Below are 13,368 nucleotides of genomic sequence, written 5' to 3' on the forward strand. Positions count from 1 at the left end.
AGACACGGGAATAATGGAGCGATCTGAAAACTGCGACGAGGGGAAGCCCTGACGCCAGGGTGCTGGGTTTTTAAGCAAAAAATGGAAGCCTACATGTGAAAAGATTGCTGTGGCCCCGACTCCAAGGTTTTTAAGCAAAAAAATGGAAGACTATGTGTGAAAGGATTGCTGTGTCAATATGCTTGCATACGTGAGTTTATTACTTCGGTGCTTACATACGTTAACCTACTACACATGCTATGAGTTGCTTTGGCCTACTAATTTCTATCCATTTTAAGCAACTTTAATTTCCACCGTGATGGGAAGCTCGGTGAAATCACAGCTATAACAGGCGTCTTTCAGAGCGCTGAGTCAGTGCTGGGTTTCCCATCTGTTTCACGGCGCACTGAGGCTGCAGCACATGGCCAGCCCTCCGGTGCTTGCAGCAGGTGTTCGGTCCGGTGGGCCCTGCCCAGAGCTGCTGGTTTCTGACCTGCTCTGCTGCGCTCCTCCCCGTGCACGTACCCGGAGAATACAGGGGGGAGACGCACTGAGTGTGTTTTTTTACGGAACGCGCTGCGTACGCTGCGCTCAGCGAGTGGGGACGGCTGCCGTCTCACCTCTGTGGGGGCCCGGGGGTGGTTTTCTGAAAACTTGTGAGGTGTTTTTAGACGCAAAGGGGCCGTGAACGCACGCGGCGCTGAGGCACGCTCCGTGTGCCCGCACGGCCGGGCCCTCACAGACCCTCCCCCCCCCCCGCCGCGCGCGGGCTTTCCCCGCCCGGCGCGTGCCCCCGCCGCCCCTCCCCCTCCCCACGTGTCCTGCCGGCACGAGCCGCCCGCTCCCTCCCGCCCTCAGCCCGCGCGCGCCGATTAGCATGACAAAAGCCCCCTCCCCCTTCCCCGCCGCCGGCCAATGGGAGCGCGGCAACCGCCGCCAGCTGCCGGCGCCGCGGCCGCGCGGGCTATAAATAGGGGCGGGCGGCGGACGGGCGGCCCAGAGCCGCTCGGTTCGGCGGGCGGTGAGGAGTGGAGCGGGAGGCTCGGGGCCGGCTGGGAGCGATCGGCGCCGCCGCCGCCGCGGCTTGTCCTTGTCCGCCCGCTCGCTGCTATGACTCTGGAGGAGACCCACGGACAGGAGCCGGTGCCCGCGGGCAGCGACTGGTAGGTGGCGGCGGTGCTGGCGGTGGGGCGGCGGTTGGGCGGCCGTTGCGGCGGTTGGGCGGCGGTGAGGCCGTTGGCGCCGCGCTGACTGACCGTGCCCGTCTCCCCCCCGCAGGATGCAGGGCGCCGGCAAGGCCCTCCACGAGCTGCTGGTGTCGGCGCAGCGCCGCGGCTGCCTCACGGCCGGCGTCTACGAGTCGGCCAAGCTGATGAATGTGTAAGTAGGGCGGCGGGGGCCCGGCCCGGCCGGGCCGGGAGGGGTTGGCCGCAAGCACGGTCCGCAGAGCCTAACGCCGCCCCTCGCCTCTTGCAGCGACCCCGACAACGTGGCTTTCTGCGTGCTGGCGGCCGATGAGGAGGACGAGGGGGACATCGCCCTGCAGATTCACTTCACCCTCATCCAGGCCTTCTGCTGCGAGAACGACATCGACATCGTGCGGGTCAACGACGTGACCAAGCTGGCGGCTGTTGTGGGGGCCAGTGAGGAGGACGGGGAACCGCGGGACTTCCACTGCATCCTCATCACGGTGGGTATTCCTGGGTGGTGAGGGGCTGGGGGGGCTCTCTGCACTGCTGCTTTCGGCACCGGCCTCTGCATGGGGTGGCCACGTTGCTGCAGGTGGCTGGATCCCCTTCTGGGCAGAGAAAGGGGACTTGGCACACGTGCCCAAGAGCCAATCTGCTGAGTAGTAGTAGTAGGCTGCATTTCTCGTAACTGTGGATTTCCTCTGCCCACAAGGGTGACAGCTCTGCTTCCTGCTTTCCCTGTGCTGGGACAGAAGTTATCTGAAAATACCTCACTTACTAAGCTAATGCTTCTGTAAATAATGTCATGACTTCAGTTGGCAGGCAGTTCTCATGGTATGCAACTTTTTTTTTTCCTCTGGCAGAACCCGAATGAGGATGGCTGGAAGGACCCAGCTCTAGAGAAGCTGAAATTCTTCTGTGAAGAGAGCAGAAACGTCAATGAGTGGGTGCCAACCATCACCCTGCCCGAGTGATGGTGAACCAGTGCACTGGGGAAGCTGAAACCTTTGTTGCATTCTCAACGTGGTGTTGGTTCACCGAAGTGTGCAACAAGCTGCTGATTCCATGGATTAGCCTGGTCAAGAGACTGGATTAAGGTCACTCAGACTGGCATGCAGTGGGCTCTTACGGAGGAGAAAGAGGAAAAGAACAGCTTACCCCACCAGTGTGCCTCAGTAGCCTGCAGCTGCAGCGGAGAGGCTGACATACCATGGAACTGAAACAAGTATTGCAAGTTTCCTGGTCGAGAGGAGCTGTTTCAGAAGACAGAGAAAGTTGGGGGAAGTGGGCCAAAACTTTACAGAAGGACTGGACAGAGTACTGTGACTAGAACTGTTGGCACTGTCTATAAAACGTGGAGAGAAGGAAGTTCCAGTATTTGATGGACTATTAGAGACTAAAGGGGATATATAGAGACTTTTAAAGCAGACAGACTTCAACAGGCCTCTGGGCTGCTCTGCAGAACTGGTTTAATAATGCAATAATTTTTATTGAAATACTTGCTGCTATTGAAGCTTTCATAATAAATTTTTGACAATTAATTTCTGGGAGTGTCTTGCTTACTGGGTGGGGAAGCATGTCACTGAAATACCACTCATGTTTTGCGCATGGGCTGTAGTCAAAGGTATATACCACAGCAATGGGGCCATTGCTCAAACACTTTCTCTCCTGGGTCAGCTGAATGAAGAGCTATGCTTTCCAAGCTGATAATTCAACCTTTCACCCTCTGCAACAGCTGCTTATCGCAACAGCTTGCAAGACTAAGGAGCTGCATGCTTAATGAGCTCACTTATTGTAATAGGTGGTCTTTGTAGTCTACTGAAGGAACACAATACATGTTAGGAACATGGATTTTCTGGAATACAGACCTCCAGTAAATGGCATCATTACTTGCTAAATATGACTTACTCATTCAGAGCTGAGGTGTTCCCACTTGGCAGAAGCAGTTTAAACATGATGGGGGCTTGCAGAACTCCTTAGATGTCAAATACATCTTACACTTGCTTTGACTAGAATGACATAGTTAGACTGAAAACTAGCTAATAGAGAATAAACATCACATCTGCCACAAGCTGCCTTCTGATTGCCATATGCTCCAACAATAGAAGCTGTCACTCCAGAAGGCAATTTTGTGAAACTTAATTGCACGACAACTCCAAATTAAGTCCAAAACAATTTAAGGATGGTGTGGCCTTTTTCAGAGATCTTGTCATGAAAAATTAATACAGGGGACCGATTTTTCTCCATGTGAAAAGGGAAAGAAATATCATCCCATTTCTGTGCACAGTCCAAATCAGTGCCCCAGCGTCTGACATTAAAATGGCATAGTACTGATCCCTTCTCCTGAGAGCAAGAATGCTAAACTATTCACTTCCTCTGCAGGCACTAAAAATACTCAGTTATTAGAACTACATTTCCTCTGGCTGGGCTTGCAGAGATTGACAGTAGCACTTGCTGAAAAGTGGTAATTTCTACCCGGTGTATGTGAACAGTTGCAGTTTCTGGTAAGCTGCTTGCTCTTGGTTTCATTGTTCCTGATAGGGGAAGTTCCAATTCAATTCTAGCATTCCCGGAACATGCCCTGTGGTATACTAGGTATTTAGTGCCTGTCGGCCTTTGTTACTGTGCCATGAGGGACTGCGTGAAGCAACAGAATCAAGGGCTCAGGCTGAAGCTGAAACTCTGCGGCACTCAGACCTGCAACTGTTGCTTCTGGAAGTTAGGACTCAGGTGGCCTCATTTTCCAGGGCCGCTCATCAGCTGGTGCCCCTCTGCTCCTGCATTTTGAGAAAAGCCACACACAGGTGCTAAGAGGGTAAGTGGTTTCTGCAGCCGTGATAAGCGCTAACAGAAACTGCTTTTAAAGCAATTACCTCGATACAGAGAAAATACCAGGTCCAGATGCTTTAATTTATTATGTTTTGATTGTTTATTTTGTATTTTTTTTTGTTTTCCCTGAGCAAATGCAAAATTTCTTCATTTCCAGTGGTTTTACAGCTAAGAAACATATTTTTATTCTCTCTTTGGGGACTAATCAGTTCTCAGAGCCAGGAACAGATTAATGTGAACTGTCCTGAAATCAACTTTTATGTAAAGTAAAGGCAGCACTTCAAAGACTCAGGTCGTGTAAACAAAAGCCAGAGCAGATAAGATTGAAGGAAGTTCTCAAACACATATAACTGAGTACAGCAGGGAAAAAGTGTGGCGAACTTGTCTGAGGCTATAGGCACAGATAGCTGTTCCCGGTACGAAGCTTAGCTGTCCAGCTTTTATGGAAGAAACGCATTAGACGGAAAACAATGAAATTAATGAAGCAATACCGAAGTACCATTGTGAGGGTGTTGCCTCTAGTGCAGCAGAGGATGGATGGCTGACCTTTGCCTCTCCAATAGTCCTCTGAAGCTGCGAACCGTGCCTTATGTGCGGCACAAAGTTCTTCCTATTTCAATGACCCTCCTGAAATCCCTCCTGGCTCCGTGCAGATACAGTGCAGCAGGAACAGCATGAAGCCCAGGTTAGCCTGGAAATGCTATTAATACGGCATTACAACCAAAAGCAGCTGTGACTTGCAAGTTATGTACTGCTGCAAATATCTCTAACGATCAACGCTACTTAATGTAGCAAAAATTCAGCAGCTGGCATCAAGTAAGCTTCATCTTTACGTGCCCAGATACATAACTGTGCGACGAGCAGCTACACAGTTGTTGGAGACAGACAGACAGAGGGGACTTGGGCACTGCTGGAGGTGGCGGGGCCGGCTGCCTGGGAGGTGCTGGTGGGCTCACCAGGTGGCCAGGGGGCTTCGTCAGGCATGCAGGGGAGGGGACAGCAGGTCGTCAAAACCGTGTATTTGAATACTGTAATCACAGGCATTTGTGTTGTGCTGTCTGCACTTCTGGGACTAAACTTTTTTTTTTTTTTTTTTAACATAGTAATTTATGAAGTTTCGTTTAAAATTTCTTGAGCAATGGGTCTAGTTTCTTTGCCTGGGTATCTGTTTCACCATCAAATAGCACTGACTGACAGGAATTTCCCCTCGCATGCTCTCTGTTTCCTTCTCTTAATTCTGTTTTCTTCCTGTTACAATTAAGTGCATCACTGTGCTTTTCTCTCTCTTGCGGTTATGGTGGTGATCTTCTCTTCAGATGCCCAGTTCTTTTCCTGCATGCTATATTGAGTTAACTGCCTTATCCTCTTATCAGGGCTTATACAAACAATACTTTCTCTTTGCTGTCGAGTGGAAAATACAAAATGTGGGTAGTAAAAAGTGTACTAGAAAGAGGCAGGCAAAATGCTGCAGGGAATATTGTTTGCATAAAGTCTGCAAGTACTAGAAAAAGAAATGTTTTCAGCAGGGGATGCTCGGGGGAGGAGAGGCGACATGCCCTGCTGCAGGCCTGGAGTTCTGCAGACTCGTGGAGTTTTAATTGTGAGGGGAAGCTGTTAAAATTAACATATGTTCTGCAAGGAGCTAGTCCTTGCAAGAGCTCTAATGACAGAAGCGTGCCGCAGCACCACAGTCAGGCATGTAAAGGAGACTGGTTCATGTCAACACATCTTTTAGCTCCAGCTCTCAGATCCCCTGTCATCAGGAGGAAAGAGCAGTGCGTGCCCAGGTTACGCTGTGTCAAGCACAGAGAAAATATTTTACCAGTGGAAGCAAACACCGTCACACGTGTGGTCAGGAGAGAAGTGCGGGGAAGGATGTGTGAATATTGCAGCCCTTGTAGGGGCACACGTGGCGGTCAGCTGTGCTCGTGCCTGCAAGATCTCAGTTTGTTGTAAAGCAGCCCTGGCAAAACCCATGTTCGGTGGGGAGAGGGAGCCATGCAGGGTACGCCAAGCCACAGCCACGTTTTCCACAGGCTTTTGTGAAAACAGCTTTTGGTTCCTGCTCATTTCTTATCCATTTCATCATGGCAGGTGCGATTTGCTCACTTTGTGAAGTCTGGACATGCAGACATCTTGGAAAAGCTGAGTTAGTACTTTTTGTGTAATTATTTCATGCTACATGAGTGAATGTGCTGCTTATTCTTCATTGTCCTGCCATAAGGTGTCCTTTTGTACACACAACGTGCAAAGTTATCAATGTATTGATAACTTTAATAGTATAATCATGTCTTAAGCTTGTTACAGTGATTGTAAGATCTCCTATCTCCCACTGCACTGGCACGTGTTTATTTAGTCATGCTTATTTTCTGATTTTTTTTTTTTTTTGGTGCATGTAAAGTGCACAAAATTATTTTTCTTCTCTGTGTCCAGTCCTCTTTGTAGACCTGGTCTTATTTTTAAATCATTACTTTGAATTTTTAGTGTGAGCACACACTGCTGATTCAAAACTAGTTCGTACACTGTTTTTGTTTGTTTGTTTGTTTGTTTTTGTTTCTGCATTAGGGAGATAGCTATAGAGGAAAAGCAAGATGTTTACTGAGATTTAATATTTCCTGCATGCAATAGATGATGAGAAAAAAACAAAAACCAAAAAACATTATTTTTTCCAAGAAGAGTTGGTCTGACTCCCTGTAGGAAGTCCCACGTGTTATAGTCTATTGCAGAACGTTGTGATAATATTTAACAAAGAAAACCCAAGATGAATTCCAATACCAGAAGCAGTTTTTACTTTCCTGCCACACTGTGAAGGTAAGGTTTGATTCCTACTCTCTGTTTCAGAGTGCCCAAGCTGTAGTGGCCTAGATTTCACAGGTGATCACCTTCTTACTGATGTCAATAGGAAGCAATGGTGCTTAGCAATTTCTCCTTAAATTCATAAACAAGTGATTAAGGCTGAAAAATTCAGATTTGGCCTCCAAACGGAAGGCACCTAAACGAGATACCTACTAGGCACATTCAGATGCTTACATCCTCAGCTAGGGGCCCACAGCTAAAGCCCTCCAACTAACCAGGTAATTCAGGTATATAGCCATAGACTCACACACCAGTCTTTGGGTTTTATTCTTCAGCTAGAGCATGTGTACCATAAGCATAACAGCATTAGTTCTTTGCTTTGGGCTGGAAGAGTAACTGAAATTAATCTGTGGGCCATCGACTGCTAGCCTGCTTTGGTTCACATGGCAGAACAGACTTGGAGCATGCAAACGGGATTTCTTTTAGAAGAAACCAAGCCAGATGATGTACTCCAAGGGACCACCTAATGTTTTTCAGCTGCTGTTGAGCATTCAGTTCTTAGGACCACACTTGAAATACACACAGCACAATTATTTGCTGATTAAGAATAAATCGGCAAGTCTTGGCAATAAAAGAAGAGAAATACGTTGGCCTACTTTTCACAGAAGAGATTTCAGTGTAATATACATACCAATTTGTTTCAAACAATTGCATACTCTTGAATTAACAGGGTTAAAAATCTGCTTTGGCAGCAGCTTGCCAAACGTAATTGTTTCTGAGGCAAGAACAATGAATGGGACTATTTCTAGAAGTGGTTGCCAGTACTTTTTTTTTTATTTATTATTATTTTTTATTTAATAGACCAGCACTGCCCAACTGGCAGCACTGGGACAGCTTTGCCTGGCACGTTGCCTTTGTGCCTGAGGAGCAGGTGTCCCCTCGGGCCACGCGTGGCCATCCTCCCCCACCGCTCCGTGGGGGCAGCTGGGACCACCCCAGCCAAAAGAGGGGCTGTCCCCACAGTGCAACCTGTCCCCTGCAGCTGCCACTCATAACGCAGCTGGATTGTCTTTGTAGATGTAAGTATGCAATACGTGCAGATGGTTTCCAGATGATATAAGGATGAGTAGGATCATATCCTGACAGAAAATATTACAGCAAGATCTGAATCACTGGGCTGAATTGTTACAATTTCACAAATCGTCTTTTTAATGCAGATAAGAACAAGGTGATGCGTCTTCTTGCATAGCAGGAGGTGATAGCTACCAAATGGGAGACAATGTAATCTTACTTCAGTGCCAATGCCCCTAATACCTCTTGCTATTGTATAACTCTTCTGCGCTTCAGATGTGCCTGTGCTAAAAGCAAACTCCTTGTTGCAGGGTGTTTTTTCTACACTTAAGAGTTAATGCATTGAAAAGGAACAAACAAAAACCAAAACAAAACAGGCATGCTGTCATTATGGGTGGTTTCATGCTGCAGAAGGCATGTTTATGGAAAACGAGCAATAAGTGCAAGCTAGTTGGGTGTAGTTAAAAATAGGAAGATGGCAAAGCTTTACACATTTTACAGTGGGTTGGCTGTACCCTTCATTAATATAGATGTTCTCTGTCTTTCATGCTGCTCTGTTCCTGTAGCGCTACAGAAAGCCCTTCAAATGAACTGCTGAAGAAGAAGTCAGTGGCAGGCACTGTGTGGCTTGCACCGAGCGGTTGTGTTCCTGGGACGCTGCCCGACCCGGAGCGCTGCAGAGGGACAACAGATGGGCTGTACACGGCCCGTGCTGCCTGCGCCGAGAGCTGCTCACCCCTGCAGACGCTGTACTTATTTTCAGGTGCTCAAAACCAGGTGCCTGACTGTGCTTCTGGGCCATGAGCAACAGGAGCGTGCTGTCTGCCCATTAAATGTGATAATAAAAATGTTTTGCAAGTCTCTCAAAACACCTGGCTAACAAGTATAAGCTAAAGCAAAGGTAGATGGCATGTCTTTGTGGAAAGAAGCATCTTCCAATACAGAATCTGCTGTCTTGATTTAAATACATCTTAAAAAGTGCTGCTGCTTGCTTGTTTTTAATAATTCATACCTATTTCCAGAAGAGACAGAATGCATGCACCTAAATGCAACATACATACCCCCACATAGCATACAAGAGCGTCACACCCATGAACATCCACGATGGATGGTTGCACACATACACAGGAAGGAGATGCAGAATGGTTCAAATCTTACACATAGATGTAATTATATTTTATCACCGTGTGTTCTGCTCTGTCTTTTGTCATAACATAAATTACCCTTGGACAGCTGCTGCAGAATGGAATTCCTTGGCTTAGCATTTTCTACAAGCTAGTATTTTTTACAGAAAAACAAAGACGAAAACAAAAACAAAACCTTGATATTTTGCTGTGAATGTCTGGCTGCATTATACATTTTCCCTTGGGCAGGTCACTTCATGGCAAAATGACAGCAACTCTTGGAAAACCATGCAATTGGTTACTGAACTCACCTCTACCTCTTCCATGGGGTCTGGACTGCATTTTCAAAGAGACTTTTATCTCATGCTACACTTCTCAATAATTGTTAATTCACTGGTGTCTAGGGCTCGTGGTTTTCCATCTGAGGTGCAGGAGCTGACAAGGTAGCAGAGAATTAATTCAAGCAGGAAGGGAGTGAGAGTTGTGTAAGAGCTTGCCTTGCAAAGCAGCTGCGGACAACGCAGCATGGTGCTTCTTAAAAGCTGTGGTATAAGACAGTTTTGACATCCTAATTATTCCATATCTGAACAATCAGAAATACATGCAGCTTTGTGCCTGGCTTGCCAGAAGAGCTAAGTGGTGCTTTACCTCACCCAGCTGTGGAAGCAGCAGAAAATGCTCTTGAGGAAGCAAAGCCAGAGAGTTGTGGCAGGGTGGAAGGAGTCAGGCATGGAAATGGTCGTCTGATTTTGCTGGCAGGACAAGGTGTCCTACACCCACAATTGCAACACTGAGCCCCTTACAAGGAGCTCCACGTTGGAATTTTGAACCAGCTGGATAACGGCTGCCCAAACTTGCCATAGGACCAGAGCTCTTGAAAATAGCTAAGCCCTGCAAGATCTGTAAAAATTGTTGACTGGATAGATCAGAGCAGGTCGGTGCCCTGACTGGTGCTAAGCCTGCAGTGTGTGCTCGTAACATATTAGAGGCTCCAAGAAACCCTCTCTGGAGAAAGGGTTTCCAAATGCTTCAGCTGTGGAAACAGCATCAGGCAGCACGCATAATCAGCTGTAAGATACACGTGCAGAGGAAACCAGGCCCCAGAGCTCACAGACGCTGTAGCAGCCCCGCTGCAGCAGGTGAGCTCAAGGTGATTGCCCGCGTGGAGCTGAGCCTGACACCATGCTTTATTGACGAGGTAAACATTTGTCTGGCCTCATTGTACCTCCACCTGCATTGCTAATAACTTACTGCGGTGTGTCGTTTGGAGCAAATTGCAGAGAATTAATTATGATAATAATCCCATGCAGGCCGGGTCCAGGAGGACCCTGCGGAGAAGGTGCTGGAGCAGGCTCTGCTCCCAGGAGCGCTGACGTTACCTCCCAAACCTCAGCTGGTTAGGGGCATTTTGCAAGAACTGGTTCCCCACCTTCCAAACCTGCATTTCTCCCCCTGAGGCCCACATCCTGTATTGCTGCCTCTGCAGTGCCCTCAGATGCTGCTTCCCTGCGCAGGACCAGGACAGGCTGGGCTCTCTGGGCACCTCTCCATGTGGCCTGGTGACCCCCTCTAGGTCTCTGCAGGGAGGGAGTCAGTGCCTTCTTGCAAAAAAAAAAGCAGAACAAGGCTGCAAATGTGTCACCAACCGTTGCTGCAGGGGTGGCTGCAGGGGTATTCCTGCCCCAGGACTGCCCGACCCTGCTCTCCTGCCCCGGGGAAGGGCTCTCCTCCCTGCCCTGCCCCAGCCTCACCAAACTCCCACTGCCCAGCTGGTGTGCCTAAACATATCTGACCACCAACCTGCTGAAAGCAGAATGTGGATGGATAACCAACAACTGCCTGAAGCCCTAGGGAAAACCAGCAGGCTAGGGAAAAATATAAGAAGCTGCTTTTTTTTTTTTTTTTTTTTTGCCACAAGCTGAAGATAAAAAATTCTTTCTCTGGTAAGTGCAGAAGAAAGCAGCCACCTGATCCAGCTTTTGCAGTAACATTTTAATCTGGCATGGGCATATTGTTTACTGAAATGAAAAACTGAATATAGCCTGCAATTGAGGTTACCAAATACACTTATACAAATGACGGGAAAGCTTTTCAGAGCAACGCACATCAGCTGGTAGGGCTGCTACTAGAAACTAAGGTTTCTTTGTTTCTTAGCAGCAGATGATTTCCTCTCCTAGGGCAATTATGTGGCCTAATTGCCTGTAATAATCATCCCTGTTAAAAGTGTGTTGATGCCAGCCCTTCTTGTTTTTGAGGAGTGTCTCCTTACAAACTTTCTGATTCCAAGTACCAGAGATGGGCTTCACAATTCTGGAAAACAAGGATCACATCTGATAACCTGAATCCCTTCATTTACACTGTTCTTGGTGCATGAGCTGCTATTAAAAAAATATAAAAAATAAATTAAAAAATGAAAAAAAGAGATAATATTATTAAGCGTGACCTTTCCTTAAAAGATTCATTGCCTTTTTTTTTTTTTTAACCATCCTTTGCATTTATTCTGTCTCTAAGGTAACAGTTAGATACACCAATTCTAGACTCTGCTGTGCTGCGTTGAAACAATATTGAAATGTAAGTTGGAAAAGTCACAAAAAATGTCACAGGGTGTATTATATGTTGTCAGGATGGATTAGTTAATAAAATACATCTTTGCTACTACTGACTTTCATGGTTTCATTGAGACATTATCTGTGTCTTCCTCCCAGTGCATTGTTGTAGCGATGCATAATCATTGAAAAATGTGTTTTGCAGCATTCACATATGTGAACAGTAAGGAACATCCTTTGATTTTTTTTTTTTTTGTGAAATTCAGCAAAATATATAACCATACGTGATCAGAACAAAGGTCCATCCAGACTAGTACCTTGTTTCTTACAGCTGACAAGAGCAGGTGTCTAGAGAAGAGTCTCAGAAAACGGCAAACATCTAGGGATCCTTTCTGTAGCTGATATTCCTAAGAAACTTGCGGCCCTGGGACTTTCTGTGCCTAAAACTGTGTCACCAATATATATTTTCCAGGTACAGTGCTTAGAGGCCAAAAGCTTGAAGTTCAGATGCTGGTAGTAGCTACGTGACACGTGCACAAGCAGGTCAAAAAGGTCCCTGAGGAAGGTCTGAACCCCCAGAAACAGAGAAAAAGAGAGTTCCCGGTACAGGTGAAATGTATAAAAATGTCAAAGAAGGGCTTTATTCAGCTCATCACAGACAGAAGAAGATAACTTACGGTATGATTCAGCAGGACAAACTCCTTGTGAGCAGCTGTATACCATAACCAGGATGTGTGTGAGTTCAAAAAAGAGGTGTAAATTCTTCACAATTTGGTAATTTGAACAAAAATAGGTGTTGGATCTTGAGGGGTCAGCTTTTCCTTCCATTCCTGAGAAAGTGCTCCCCTTTAGGTCTAGGAGGGTGACATGCCTAGCCAGCTGCTTTCCAGCACGGTCTGATTCCATCAGCTGGGGGCCTGTTCTAATCTGTGCTGGATGAGCAGCCCCTGGGATGCAGACTTCACATTGCCAAAAAGTCGCATTATCATTGGTGGCCAACCAGGCTGGCTCTCGGCCTGCTTCTCTGAGTGACGAGTCTCGACAAGGCTGCGTCCAGACAAGGATTTTGGACGATGGTAGTAACAGGAGAGAGGTCAGGAGAGGCTTTAAAGACAATGACTGTGTCTTGTTTCCTGTCCAGCTGAGGAAAGATGTGGGAGGGCAGCCATTACTCTGTGCCTGAAACCAAAATTGGGGGTTACTGGCAGCAAAGTACCATCTCTATTGGTTCCCAAACAATGCTGCCAACTGCAAGTATTTGGCTAAGACAATACAATTTTCACAACCCAAGTGCTGGCTAGGAAGCAGAGAGTCCTCTGTATTCATGAGTCCCGTGCTGGGGACCAAACAGCCACCAGAAGCTGATCAGACCTGAAGGATTTCTACTTCCCACCCAAATCATGCAAGAGACGCAAGGTTATTTTGGGCCATATCACTTTACATGCATGGGAACACCAGTCATATTAGTCATCGCTATGTGGCTTGAAGAGAGCTGTAGATGAGACTGCACAAAAGTTAACTCTACATTAAGCTTTTCTGTGAGGAGTTTAAGTTTATTGCAGTCACAAATTCTCCCAGATAGAAACAGCCTTGCACTTTCTGCAGCAGGATTTCATTGCTTGACCATTATTTTTCAAGCAGAACAGATCTGGATGTTGAAACCACTGATTTCTGCATCCCCCGAGAGAAGCAGAAAACTGAGCACTGGTGAGAAGAAACTTCTCTCTGCATGTGGTGCTGCTAATTATCGGGAACATGCAATGACATTGGAGAAACATTAAATTTTGCAGAAGCTGAAGGTGCCCTGGGGCCTCAGTCTATGGAAATTTTTAT

General features: G+C 47.1%; 1 protein-coding gene across 1 annotated transcript; it reads left to right on the plus strand.

The window, feature by feature from the left end:
• The first annotated feature begins 879 nt into the window (after positions 1–879).
• On the plus strand, positions 880–2,710 carry GADD45G (growth arrest and DNA damage inducible gamma). The gene is made up of 4 exons (XM_080572917.1): positions 880–1,142; positions 1,258–1,359; positions 1,456–1,669; positions 2,033–2,710. Exons 1-4 carry the CDS (start codon positions 895–897, stop codon positions 2,141–2,143), a joined length of 675 nt encoding a protein of 224 aa, XP_080429043.1. The 5' UTR covers positions 880–894; the 3' UTR covers positions 2,144–2,710.
• Positions 2,711–13,368: the final 10,658 nt, after the last annotated feature.

Source organism: Anser brachyrhynchus (genome assembly GCF_964034855.1).
Source record: "Anser brachyrhynchus genome assembly, chromosome: Z".
NCBI lineage: Eukaryota > Metazoa > Chordata > Aves > Anseriformes > Anatidae > Anser > Anser brachyrhynchus.

What these genes read in the sequence shown, in the direction of transcription:
- GADD45G (XM_080572917.1), top strand. Translation starts at nt 895, where the DNA reads ATGGGAGCGCGGCAACCGCCGCCAGCTGCCGGCGCCGCGGCCGCGCGG. An exon ending in GTGCCCGCGGGCAGCGACTG is followed by an intron (nt 1,143 to 1,257) that starts GTAGGTGGCGGC and finishes TCCCCCCCGCAG; the next exon opens with GATGCAGGGCGCCGGCAAGG. An exon ending in TCGGCCAAGCTGATGAATGT is followed by an intron (nt 1,360 to 1,455) that starts GTAAGTAGGGCG and finishes CGCCTCTTGCAG; the next exon opens with CGACCCCGACAACGTGGCTT.